Source organism: Muntiacus reevesi, chromosome 11 (genome assembly GCF_963930625.1).
Source record: "Muntiacus reevesi chromosome 11, mMunRee1.1, whole genome shotgun sequence".
Lineage (NCBI taxonomy): Eukaryota > Metazoa > Chordata > Mammalia > Artiodactyla > Cervidae > Muntiacus > Muntiacus reevesi.
Genome location: NC_089259.1, coordinates 30,694,479 through 30,707,871, shown reverse-complemented (window position 1 = coordinate 30,707,871; position 13,393 = coordinate 30,694,479). Strand labels below are relative to the sequence as shown.

At 45.9% G+C, this 13,393-nt stretch overlaps 2 protein-coding genes and 2 non-coding genes across 4 annotated transcripts; all 4 read left to right on the top strand.

Annotated features, from left to right (window-relative positions):
• The first annotated feature begins 845 nt into the window (after positions 1-845).
• On the top strand, positions 846-2,890 carry RPL21 (ribosomal protein L21). Its single transcript, XM_065902233.1, has 5 exons — positions 846-930; positions 1,193-1,254; positions 1,727-1,839; positions 2,361-2,511; positions 2,619-2,890. Exons 1-5 carry the CDS (start codon positions 864-866, stop codon positions 2,706-2,708), a joined length of 483 nt encoding a protein of 160 aa, XP_065758305.1. The 5' UTR covers positions 846-863; the 3' UTR covers positions 2,709-2,890.
• On the top strand, positions 1,556-1,626 carry LOC136144544 (small nucleolar RNA SNORD102). The gene has a single exon (XR_010658572.1). It is a non-coding gene; the product is annotated as a small nucleolar RNA SNORD102 (small nucleolar RNA).
• LOC136144553 (small nucleolar RNA SNORA27) lies at positions 1,873-1,999 on the top strand. Its single transcript, XR_010658579.1, has one exon. It is a non-coding gene; the product is annotated as a small nucleolar RNA SNORA27 (small nucleolar RNA).
• A 7,341-nt stretch (positions 2,891-10,231) lies between the features above and the next one.
• On the top strand, positions 10,232-12,740 carry RASL11A (RAS like family 11 member A). Its single transcript, XM_065902050.1, has 4 exons — positions 10,232-10,474; positions 10,845-10,901; positions 11,003-11,082; positions 12,068-12,740. Exons 1-4 carry the CDS (start codon positions 10,366-10,368, stop codon positions 12,539-12,541), a joined length of 720 nt encoding a protein of 239 aa, XP_065758122.1. The 5' UTR covers positions 10,232-10,365; the 3' UTR covers positions 12,542-12,740.
• Positions 12,741-13,393: the final 653 nt, after the last annotated feature.

Sequence of the window (13,393 nt, the reverse complement as noted above, 5' to 3'; positions counted from 1 at the left end):
GTGAATCAGTTATACATATGTTTTTCTTTTTTAAAATATTCTTTTCCCATATAGATCATTACAGAGTAATTAATATGTGAAGTAAGAGTGTGCACAGTGGTTTAACTTTGATGGGTTAGCTAAAACATTCTGTTTCCTTGCCAGGCAAGTCATATGAAAAAGATTCTTTGGGAGTCCCTTTTCTTGAAGATATGGTAACATATTGAGAGATTGGTTTAGGTTAGAACACTGTGTTCTAACTTGTGTTCTCCTTGTGGTAGGAGCACTTGCCAGCAATGGTAGTTCTCTTGGGTGATCTGAAGCAATTAAAATCATTATTTTGACCTTTTGGGAAACAAAGTGAAAAGTTTAACAGCATGTAGATAAACCTTACACTTTCTGTTAAACAACTGAGTAATTAGATATGTGAAGCAAGTTAGAGATTTTTGATAGTTAATGGCTGCTGTATAAGAGAAACCTGTAGGTTGAAAGGGGGTTTTATCCAATACACAAAAATAAAAGACTGAGTATTGTGCTTTGCCTTAAAGTAATTCAGTGCTCTTGGCAGTCTCAGAAATAGTATGCCAGAGTCCTGTTGTGTTTTCATATTCTCGTAGGGAAAGTACTGGTTCGGATTCTGAAATCCAGTTCTGCTTCTTAGGCTTTTTAGGCAAGTTTTGCAAGAATCTTGGTAAAATTACTGCTTTTTACCCTTTTATAAGAGCTGTTGCTTGGTGAGCCAACCTTGTAGATTGTTGCCTAATTCTGATGTTGCTACTGATATGAGTGCATTTGTAATTACATGTTTTTTGGTTAAAGGAGATGTCAGTGTTGACACTGTATTTGACTGTTCTATGCTTTTCTGGTTTCAGTAATTCGCCAAAATGACCAACACAAAGGGAAAGAGGAGGGGCACCCGCTACATGTTCTCTAGGCCTTTTAGAAAACATGGTGAGTAGAGCCACCCTCCTTCTGTTTTATTACCTGTGTGTTGCAGTTCATATAATGTGTTCTTAATAAATGATATTGATTAATCAGCATCTACCTTTTAATAAATACAAAGCATGCATTTTATATATAATTTCTAAATTGTTGGCTATCAAGATAAAGTACTTCTAATAGCCAACAACCAGTGTGTTGAAGGCTAATAAGTATTTCTTTTACTCTTGATATTGACTATTTTGGGTGGTTTTTTTTTTTTTTTTTTTTGCAGGAGTTGTTCCTTTGGCCACATACATGCGAATCTACAAGAAGGGTGATATTGTAGATATCAAGGTAAATTATAAAACTGGAGAGTTAACCACAGAGTAACATTAGAAGTTAGAGAAGTTGTGTTTAATATTGAAATTTGAACAGTGTGTATTGTATCTTTTTATCGTCCTAATTGAGGGGAAATCCATTTACTGAGGAGTTCCTTAGAGTATGGAATGGCTATTGTAATTTTACTTTCAAAAAGAAGCTTTTAAAATGCTATTTTTGAGTCTTAAGAATTTTCTCATTACTTGCTTTTAACAGCTGGTGGAAAAGTTAGGGGGGAAATCATAAGAACTTGAGTGTATGTGTCCTGGCACTCCAGAGCTTAATGATGATTGTCTTTTTGATTGCTTAAAGCAATGTGAAAATGACATTTCACCGGCTCTGAGAGCTCTTGAGTTGCCTTTTAAGGAAAACAAATTAAAATATCTTACTTTGGGTTTAAAAGGAGGGAGGAAGTGGCTGGCATAACATTGATTTCCTTTCTAAACAGGGAATGGGTACTGTTCAAAAAGGAATGCCCCACAAATGTTACCATGGCAAAACTGGGAGAGTCTACAATGTTACCCAGCATGCTGTTGGCATCATTGTAAACAAACAAGTTAAGTAAGTAAGGTCTAATTCTTTGTGTATTGCCTCACACCCCCTTTCACTTTGCCAATTTGACTTATGTCTTTATTGGTCATTCAAGTGGGGCAAAGGAAATAACCTTTTAAAACTCAGGCAAACTGGGTGTTTGTCTTGTAACCTGTCAGAGGAAACATTGTAATAAACTTAGTTTGCATCTTACAATGTTAAAGTCTTGTGGAGTATGTTAACTAAGTAGTTATAGTTTTCAGAAAGTAAGAAGTTTAATAAGTTGTAGATTTTATTAGTGGTCTGGTTTTGCTTAAATTATTTGGTATTTCAGAGTCTGTCATCTCACAGACTAGAGCTGATGAGTGGGAATGTTTGCCTCAACACCCAAGTCAGCAAGATTTAATAAATGACTGTAAATTTGCTGTCATCTTGTTGGTTTATCCTGTCTGTGGTTAGAGGTTCATGGTTTAAAGTGAAACCAGTGAAAGGATTCTCTGAATTTAGGCTGTGTTTTTGATGAAGCACTTACAAGGCTCTTTTTTCTCCAGAGGCAAGATTCTTGCCAAGAGAATTAATGTGCGTATCGAGCATATTAAGCACTCTAAGAGCCGAGATAGCTTCCTAAAACGTGTGAAGGAAAATGATCAGAAAAAGAAGGAAGCCAAAGAGAAAGGGACTTGGGTTCAGCTGAAGCGCCAGGTGAGTGCTTGGCAGGGTTTCTTGTTGTTGAGTGTGTTACTGGTTCTGGGGGCAGTTTGAAATTGAGTTACAGTACTTGATTTAATTATTCCCTTGTGTTTTTTTAGCCTGCTCCACCCAGAGAAGCACACTTTGTGAGGACCAATGGAAAGGAACCTGAACTGTTGGAACCCATTCCCTATGAATTCATGGCCTGAAGGGTGTAAAAATAAAGACATGGACTGTACAAATATTTCTCTTAATTGAGTAGAGGTGTTGTGTCCAAATTCAGTGGGTGATGTCTTTTCAAATTTAGTGTTTTTTCTTTCTTAAAGATGTAAGATAGTTTGTTGTTCAGTATGCTCCATTTTTTAATAAATTGACAGATATTATTTATAAATTATTTTTACTTCTCGGAAAATAGCCTATTAAATCCTTGTGGGGGGGTGATATAATGAATGAAAGATTATCTGTTGCATTATAGTTAAGTTCAGGAAAAGTTGATTACTCCTAATTGCATCATAAATAGATGTGTTTTGAGGATCAGTAACTTAACTTTGAAGCCTGAGCTTTTTAAACCATTCATGCAGCAGTGCTCAGTGGAGTGTTAAAAACCAGAAGACCTGTTTTATTTACACTAATGTGGCCTTCTAAGCACTTAACAAAATGTACTAAAAAAAACTTGGAATAAGTTCAGTTTTGCCCATCTGCATGAAAGGAAGCAGAGGCACAAGTCAAGTAAGTTGCCAAGGTTATGAGGGGAGAGTGTTGGGGAAGGATTTATTGCTTCATAGTAATAATAATATTTTAAAGCTACTTCGTGTATTTGGAGCACATTTGAGGTTCTGTTACTTCCTGGGTATTTTTAATTGGATGTGGTAAACATCCAGTAGGGGCTTGATCCCATCCCACTCCCCTGCCTTCAGTATTCTGCGGTAAACAATTCCAAGCTTGTTTAAAGGATGTTTTCTCCCCACTGTTAGAGCCTTGGTCCAAAACACCCATACTTGACTTTCTTCATTTGATGGAATTTATGCTTGTCCTTCATTTACCTTGAATCATAGTTGAATCATCCCTGATAACATGTTAAGGAAGGGTGTGAAAGTGCTTGGGATCAAAGATGACATCTGGTTTAAGTTGATGGAACGAATTCTGCTCCCCCCGCCCCCCCAAAAAATAAACTTCCTAAGACAGGTGCTTGATCCCTGGGTTGGGAAGTTCCCGTGGAGAAGGGAAAAGCTACCCACTTCAGTATTCTGGTCTGGAAAATTCCATGGACTGTATAGTCCATCGGATCGCAAAGAGTCAGACAGCTGAGTGACTTTCTTTACCAGCTGAGCCACCAGGGAAGACCAAGAATACTGGAGTGGGTAGCCTATCCCTTGTCCAGCTGATTTTTCCAACCCAGGAACCGGGATCTCCTGCATTGCAGGTGGATTCTTTACCAATTGAGCTATGAGGGAAGCCCCTGGCACATAAGTGAAGTCAGTCATGTCTGACTCTGCGGCCCCATGGACAGTAACCTGCACCAGGCTCCTCTGTCCATGGGATTTTCTAGGCAAGAGTACTGGAATGGGTTGCCATTTCCTTCTCCAGGGAATCTTCGCGACCCAGGGATCGAATCCAGGTCTCCCGCATTGTAGACAGATGCTTTACCATCTGAGCCACCAGGGAAGTTCAAGTCATCAATAAATGCTACTGAATGAGAAAAGCACTGCCTTTTTTTTTAAAGTAGACATCTACTTTAGGTTGTTTTATTATCCTGTGGAAATAGCCACCAGGGAAACATTATAATTTAGTCCTTGCTAATCTGGTGGGAGAAAATGTTGCATTACTAAATTTGACTTTCATTAGCTTCTGGACCACTTACCGGTTTCCTTCTGCCATCTCTGCTGGACCTTGCTATCTTTCTGACCTTTATTCTCACATTCAAAGCCCTGTATCATCTGGCCTCTACCTGCCTTTCTGACCTCATCTTGTACCATTTCCAGCCAAAGTCAGATTCAGTAAGTTAGGAGATGGTTACTGTCAGCTCTCCTACTTTACCCTGAAAAGAAGTTAAGCACCCTTAAGGAAGTTACAACCTAGGAGGAGTCCAATCAGAAATCCTATTTAAATCAAAGCAAAATAAGGCTTCAAGGAGTGAATTGACACTTACAGGGCCCTTGTTTTCACCAATTATTCTTGATTTCTCTTGTTTGCTTGACCCTTTCCACTACTGCGGCCTTCATTCATTTCAGCTTATGGATTACTGAGAGCCAGCAAATGAAACCAACAGCCTTTCCTGTGTCTCATTTCTTTTGTATCTTCAACTCCTAGTCTCCCACTCAAATCTGGCTCCCGCCTACACCACTCTAATGAAACTACTCCTACAGGTCACCAAACACCTGCTAATTAAATCTGGAGACTTTTCCAATTTGGCTTCATCTCCCTAGTATTTGTCAGAGCCAGGGAATTTTTTTCCTTTCAAAGGCTTCAGCCATCATGCATGTGTGTATCTCCTGCACTGGTAGATGGGTTCTTTCCCACTATGCCACTTGAGAAGGCCCTCCTGCCATCATCCTTTGACCAAGTTCCTTGCCTAACTCCCTCAGCCACTTTATTTTGGATCTTCCCTGAGGTTTCACATCTGTCCCTCCTAAGTTCTTTCTAGGAGCAGTGGTTCTTCAAGTATGGTGCCCCAGAGGCAGCATCCACACCTAGGAACTTGTTAAAAATGCAGACCTACTCCAGAGCTACTGAGTCGGAAATTCTGGGGGTGGGGCCTGGCACTTGAAACAAGCTCTCTGGGTGATTGAGAAGCATTCTCAAATGTGAGATCCGCTAGATTTATCTTTAGCCGTCTCTAATAAACTTGAGACTCAATATCAGAGCTCACTTTCTCTGAAGCTCTACATCTGCATTTCCAACTCTCTTGGGCATCTCTCGTTTACTGCAACTATTTTACAGATGAGCTTGGAAGGTTTTATTAGTGGAGAGATGAATTAAATTGAAACCCTTGAGCTTTGTGTGTGCTGATAAAATTATGTGCCTGCCTTGAAATGCAAATCCTTTAATGAGTCACCATCACAAAGTACGCATTTATAAATGAATGTACAATTCCCTTTTTTTCACACATGCCAATGAGAATGAAGAAAAATATTCTAACTAAAACTTTTTACCCTGTTCTTATTTAAGAGCCACGATCGTGATTGAGGCTGTGTGGCTTCTTGGACTTTCTCTTCTGATCTAGCCAGGTATCACTGAAGGCCTTGTGTTCGTGTTCAGTTGAACCCAATCCGAAGGGTTGAATAAACTATATCTCTGAAATTTCCTTCTAAATGTTTGGCAAAACAAAAAAACCTGTTTCATATCTCTTCTATATTCCCATTAGCATAGATTTGCATTTTCCTCTGTACTAGGATAGGAAAGATTGTAAAATATAAACAATTGCTAAAATTTAGCAATAAGCATCACTATAACAGGTTTATCTTATTTTTTTGAGCACAGGAGAATTTTAAGCTGAATTTGATTTGTTTGGGATATGAGTGTTACTAGCATATTCATCCCAACCCTATTTAAAAGGGAAAAATTGGTATTGTTCAAGTGAGAAATCTTCATAGAATCTTAGGCAGATTGCTTGGTTATGAAAAGAGTGAGGCAGCAACTGCAGCTCTTATGCTGAGATGGGGAACGTACAGAGGCGGGAATAAGCATCCAAGACTCTACTGTGGGTCTTTTCAAACAGCAGGAGCCATGTGGTGAGGAGCCACGGATGGGCCATCTCTCAGAGTCCCACGTAAAAAAGGCACAGAGAATCCTCACAGAACTTTCCCAGTAAGAGTGCAGTTTATGGAAATCATTTGGGTTAGAGAAGGGGTGTCACGGGGTACTCTTTGCTATGAAATGAGATGATGGCTTAGCTCAAGGGGAGGTGTGATTGAGTGTCTGCTCCTGAGGAAGAACAAGAGTTCCGATTAATTTCTCACAGGAGATGAGTAAGCAAACAGCTTGAAGATGCTTGAGAGCAGAGACGTCTCCTGTCCTTTGCATACAGCTCTGGCACTTGCATGTACTAGGGGCCGCCTCCTCAGGGACAGGTCAGGGGTGTTAAGGAGCCCCCAGATGAAGCCACAGTATGGCCTTCACTACCATTCACAGTCTGCTCCCCAAACTTTGGGGTCATTTTATTGTTGTTCAGTTACTAAGTCGTGTCTTAACTCTTTGCAACCCCATGGACTGCAGCACTCCAGGCTTCCCTGTTCTTCACTATGTCCCGGAGTTTGCTCAGATTCATGTCCACTGAGCCCGTGATGCCATCCAACCATCTCATTTTCTGTTGCCCCCTTCTCTCCTCTTGCCACCAATCTTTCCCAGCATCAGGGGCCACTGTATCTAATCTGAGACCGTGCGCCACACATGTCCTACCTTCCTGGTTTTGCTCATGCTGCTCCCCCAACTAGATAGGACCTGTCTCTACCCTTGTGTTTCCATCTATCCAATATGCCCAGAGACCAGTCTTTTCTCCCTGTAGCTTTCCCTGATAACCTGACCCCCACCTCATATTTCTAACATAAGGTCAAAGTATGCAGCATTATAAACCAGCGTCTTGTGTACATTGCAAAGCGATCACTGCCAAAGCTACAGTTAACCATCTAACAGCATGCCGGTGGCTCCCTTCAGTCTTTTCGCCTCCCTTCCAACCTTTCCCTCTGGTAACCACCAGTCTCGCTCTCTGGATCCATGATTTTGTTTTTAAGTATAGCTGACTTATAATATATTAAGTGCACAGCATAGTGTTTCAATATTTTTATAGATTATACTCCATTAAAAGTTATTGCAGAGACTTCCCTGGCCGTCCCGTTGGTTAAGACTCCATGCTTCCACTGCAGGAGGGATGTGGGTTTGATCCCTGATCAGGGAACTAGATCCCACATGCCTCTCAGCGTGGCCGAAAAGTTTAAAAAAAAATTTTTTTTCCCCTCCATTTCACAGGATTAAGATTAAGGAAGAATTAAGATAATTGAGAATTTTTTTGTAAACTCAAGAATAATATATAAATGATAATTTATTTTTTTTAATTTACTTCACAATGCGGGTGTCTGTGAAGGCAGGTGAGAGTGTCTTACACATTGTTGTCCTCTCGGTAAATGTTTGATAATAGAAAGCTGTTCTCTGTGTTCTGTACCAGCGCTTAGCAGCTTTGCTGAGAGTAGATTTTCAATCATTTGACTGCTGAACTGAAATAAAGTAGGGAGTGGGTAGAGGACAGAGCCTAATTTTTATACTGGGAAATTTAGGATACACAGGAAAGGTAGCTGATATTGGGTGATGGTGCTGGAAGAGATATTCTTGAAGTCCAGGAGGACCCCTGGAAAAGTTTTGTCTAGGGCTGGAAATCAAGCTCCTGTGACTGGTGAAGGTTAATAGCATCCGGAGCCTGCTATTTGCGTATTACCAAATCTACTCTTCACACTTCTAAACACCCACGGATCTGTATATTCATATCTGTGCCTACACACTTCTATTATCTTTTTAAAACCAATTCGGCATGCCTGTGTTATGTTGCTTGCACCGCCATATTACATAACTGGACACAAAGAAATTCAAATGAAATAGAAGACAAGCACCTACAGTTGAGGCGAGGCTATATAATTCTAGGTACATGTCTGCATTGAAAGGCCATGGGTGATCTCATGTGTTTGCAAATGCAAAGAGCTTTCCAAGGAGAATGGAGTAGCGTTTCGAGCTCTCTGAGAAAGGTGCAGTGTAAGTGCAGACAGAACGTAACTGCCACCAGGTAGAGAAGAGGCTTAGGAATCTTCCCTAAGGGGTGACCTTAACCTACAACGATCGAGTGATCGTATATATACACATGACAGAGAAGGTAAGGAAGTCAGGTGAGGAGACACGCCCACGATTCAGCCAAGAAAGGGCTCTCTTGTCCCTTGTAAGGTCTGCATTTTAGCCTCAGGAGAGTGAAGGGTGTGTGCACACAGCCCGTGACTGCTGCTCAGCACATGTCCCCTCTTCCATCGCTGGGTTCCTAGCATAGTAACAGCATGTGTCACCTCCGGGAGGATCTGACTCCAGCTAGTCCTGGTCTTCTCTGCTGGGCATTGGCAACACTCATTCCCAGCTTCTCAGTTCTGGCCAAGGGATGTAAGAGAGCCTGCTGGGTTCTTCTGAGAGTTACTTTGTTTCATAATAAAAAGAGACAGAGGGTTCCCTCCTTCCCTTCTGGCTTGGATGAGTATTGACATTTGGTGAAGCAGGAGCCATTCTGTGCTCAAGAAGCAGAGGGCAAGAGAACCTGAAAGGCAACAGCCCAGGTCCCTGTCACTGAACCCGGTGGTTTCAAGGTGGCTCTGTAAGTCACCACCATCTTAGTGGGACTTCTTCCTGGTCAGGGAAGGCGGGTCAGGGCTTCACATCTCTCCAGTTAGACTGAGGCTGCAGAGAAAGGGACTGCCTTGTGCAGAGCCAGAAGCCAGTTCAGCTGACACAAGGCGGTCCCTCTCTGGGTGTTTCTTGGAACACTTTCTCCTGAGAGCAAGTTAATCTCAAAACCAGGGTTTGGGGAAGAGGTTACACATGTGACTTCTGTCTTCTCCAGTTTACACAATGAAGATCCCATTCATTCAGAAAGTCAGTCAGTGAACTCACAATTATCAACAACCTCCTAAGATACCACTATGTGCTGGGCACCAAGACCAAGCTAGAGGCCCTGCTTTCCGAGAGACAGACATGAAATAAACACTCCACCAGGCAGTAAAGACTGGGGATCAGTACTGCTGAGGGTGCCCTGAGAGTGCATCACTGGGGTACAAGGCTGGGGATGACAGAGATCAGAGGAAGCGACCCCGGGGGGAGGGGGAAGGAAACCAGTCCACTCCCAAATTCTTCAGGTGGGAAGCCAGGCAAGCAGGAGGGAGGGAGCAGAGGAGACCCCAGGAGACTGAGGCAGAAGAAATGAGGGAACTTGGCGATTAACTCCTGTGGATGTGAGAGGGGTCAGAGTCAAGGCCTTTCAAGGGCAAGAACTGAGAGCCAGGCTGTCTAGCCTGGGCACTGTGGACGCAGAAACCCAAGACAGGCCCGCTTTTGCTTTTGTGTCCTCTTCCTCCCCCTTCCAAGCCCACCCTAAACTCCACTTTACACCTAGAAGTAAGCACTTGTGTGAGGAAGCGAACGAGTGACTCAGGTCCTAGGACAAGATCTGACGGAGAAGTAGTCAGAGCTCTCAGTGGATGGGACGCTGATTGAGTGTCGCTAACGAGTCAATTGCGCCGGCGTCAGCAGCCAGGCTGGGTCTGGAGACTGAGCTGTGAACGACTACTTCCCTAAGGGGCCTTCACAAATCTGGAGCGAGGTCACACTGACCGCGCCTCCCTTCCACTGACAGTCAGGGCACTTCTCCTAAATAATGCCGCCCCTCAGCATCTTTCAACGATACAAATGGCAACATTGGACAGGAGTTTATCCTTCCCATTGATGCGGAAACATCTGACTGATCGCCTATTTCCTCGTCCTTTCGTCCCCCAGCTCATAACTCTGATCTCAGATTCACCCACTGGTCTAGTGACCCAGGCAGGGCTCGCCTCTGCGGGATGCAGGGGCTGCCTGGCGACGCGGGCGCAGTGGAGGCGGGGTCTCCAGGGACCGGGGGCCGGGGTGGAGCGTCAGGCGGCGGCGCGGCGTTGACGGACGCCCGGGCCCTCCGGCTCCGCCCCCAGCCCGCCGCTGCGGGAAGGGGCGGGAAGAGGAGGCGGCCGCAGCGCCCCCAGTGCGCCCAGCCCTTTAAAAGCCGCGGGCCTGGCCAGCCGCGCCGGCCGCCGCGGTCCTCGCGCACGGGTGTCCCCGCGCTCCAGAGCGCGTTCCGTGTGGCCGCCCACCATGTCCGGGCACTTTCTCCTCGCGCCCATCCCCGAGTCCTCCTCCGATTACCTCCTGCCCAAGGACATCAAACTGGCCGTCCTGGGCGCCGGCCGCGTGGGCAAGAGCGGTGAGTGCCCCAGGGACAAGGGGGGCTCTCCGCGGAGCGGGGGAGGGCAGGGGAGACCCGCTCGTGTCCGCGCGCGTGCTGGCCTGCCGCCCGCCCCGCTAGCCTGGCTTCCCGCGGCTTCCCCCGGAGCATCCACGCCCGGGCCCTGGCCAGTGGGCACCTGTGTGCTGGCCGGTGCGGCGGTAGCACACCCCCGGCCGCACCCCCTCAAAACTTGCGGAGGCCACGGCCGCGCCCTGGGCTCTGCGGAGCCTTGAGGATGCGCGCGGTACCCGCGGCTCCGCGGCCGGTCACGCCCTCTTTACCGACCCGGTCGGCTTTGGCAGTCCCGTCCTAGTCCTACAGCTGAATTTTCCTCTTTCCTTTTCAGCGATGATCGTGCGCTTCCTGACCAAGAGATTCATCGGCGATTATGAGCCGAATACAGGTTAGATTCTTTTCGCGCTGTTGGGGCTGCGTGCTCGGATTTTTGTTTTTTTCCTGACGAGACTGTGAGAATTTAAAACCCAAGTCTCTTTAATCCTCCAGGCAAGTTGTACTCGCGGCTTGTGTACGTGGAGGGAGACCAGGTCTCCCTGCAGATCCAGGACACCCCCGGGGGGATCCAGGTAAGGACTGCGGGGAGCCGCTGGCCCACGCGCTGGCGGACGCCGGAGCCAGGTGTCTGAGCGAGCCGGTTGTGCTCTGAGATGCAGGGGCCTTCCCAGGTGGCGCTAGTGGTAAAGAATCCGCCTGCTATGGCCGGAGATGGAGGGGTGGGCCGTCCCCAGGTGGGGCCCAGTCGTTGGAGAGTTAGAAACCGGTCACAGTAGGGGGCGGGGGCGGGGAGAGGAGGTCGTTAGAGGCCGCCCCCTCCTGTCGGCCACCTCGGAAACGGGGAGTCAGGCTTACCTTCTCTCTGCAGCAGCCGCCCCGGCATCACTGGTTACAGGGATCCCAGGAATTCTGTAAGAGCTCAGGCTCCAAGGCTGAAACTATGAAACTATGGGGTGGGACTCTGGAGAGGGTCTTCTCTCCAGGAGGACCCTCGAAGCGCTCCCGTTTCTAGCTGTTTCTGCAGTACCTGCATTCAGATAACCCCTGGGCAAGCTGTCAGGAATGCAACTTGATTAACAAGTTACTAATTGCTCTCTGTTCTAGGGAGGGAAGGTCTGAAAGAAGGAATTTGTTTCTGTAACATTCTCAAGAAGGATTTGCTAAAAATATTTTTATGGGTTTGGGAATAGATATTTATCTTGGCTAATGCTCAAAGATTTGTTTGTTCGAAGTTAGTTCCCTAAAAATTGCACCATCCTGAGTTGAAAGTTCTCACTAAAGTCCTTCTTCAGTCAGTCCTCCAGGGTTCATCACAGACAACCTGCCAAGCTTAAAAGTGATGCATGGGTAACAGCTCAGAAAATAACCCAGGCCGGGACCCTGCCTGAGAATTGGGTCTTTCCATGTTAAAAGCCTCCTGCAGAAGCCAGGTAGCATTTGAAAACTATATTTAGTGATTTATCTTTCCAACGTTTTTTCCCAAGGGTGGCTTTGATGTTCTCTTTATGCCTTCCCACTGAGGCCTTCCTTGATCCAGGCTCATTTCGCTCTTTTCAGGTCCAGGACAACCTCATGCAGGCAGGTGACCCCTTGTCCAAGTGCGTGCAGTGGGCAGAGGGCTTCCTGTTGGTCTATTCCATCACGGACTACGACAGCTACCTGGCCATCCGCCCCCTGCACCAGCACATCCGGAAGGTCCACCCTGACTCCAGAGCCCCCGTTGTCATAGTGGGCAACAAGGGGGACCTGCTGCATGCCCGGCAGGTGCAGACCCGAGAAGGCGTCCAGCTGGCCAACGAGCTGGGCAGCCTGTTCTTGGAAGTTTCCACCAGTGAGAACTACGAAGATGTGTGTGATGCGTTCCGGCATCTGTGCAGAGAAGTAAGCAAGCTGCACAACCTGGGGGCAGAGAGGAGGAGAGCGCCGGTCGTCCCGCGGCCACGCTCTCCCAACATGCAGGACCTCAAGAGGCGCTTCAAGCAGGCTCTGTCCTCCAAGACCAAGACCCCCTCTGCCCCCGCCCTGGGGTAGACACAGGACCGCCCGCTGCTTGACTTGTCTCCTTTTAACCCATGCATTCGTGCTACTGAGAAGACTGGGGGGGGGGTCCCCCTTTTTAATCAGACGCTCAGAGTTTATTTTTATACAGACTGTTGGTTTTCAAGTGTATATGTATTTCTGAAAATTCAGTGATTGCCTAGAAGCTGGATAAAGAGTGTTTGTTTTTGTTGTTTTTAATAAAAGATTTTTAAAAAACTAACGGCTAGCCACTTTTCCATTAAAGGGAAATGACAACCTTGCCCCCCTTTTTTTCAATGTCTTTTTATAGAAATCATACTTGCACCAGAGCCCAGAACTGCTCTGAGCTTGCCCTGGGTCTGAACTCTGATTGGTGGCTTCCGCAGTGTGGGGTTGATTTAGAAGGAATCTGTGGGAGAAAGAAGAGTCTGTGGAGGAGGAATGGGATTTGGATAGCTGCAGGATGGCTCAGCTGGAAAAGAACCTGCCTGCCAATGCAGGAGATGCAAAAGACTCCAGTTCAATTTCTGGATCAGGAAGATCCCCTGGAGAAGAAAATGGCAACCTACTCCAGTATTCTTACCTGGAGAATCCTACAGACAGAGGGGCCTGGTGGGTAACAGTCCATGGGTTCACAAAGAGTTGGACTTGACTGAGCCTGCGCTCCCACACATCTTTAATTAGGGCACTTTTCCCCAGGCATGAAATTGAAACCGGGTAATTTTCAAGGAGAGAGGTTCCTTGTGCATAGATGCTAAAAAATTATAACATGAATAACATTATCATTTATTGATTCAAATGGAAATTTATCCTCTACTTCATATTGGAGAAGCAATCTCCCTTTCAGTATTGCCATTGTCAGTA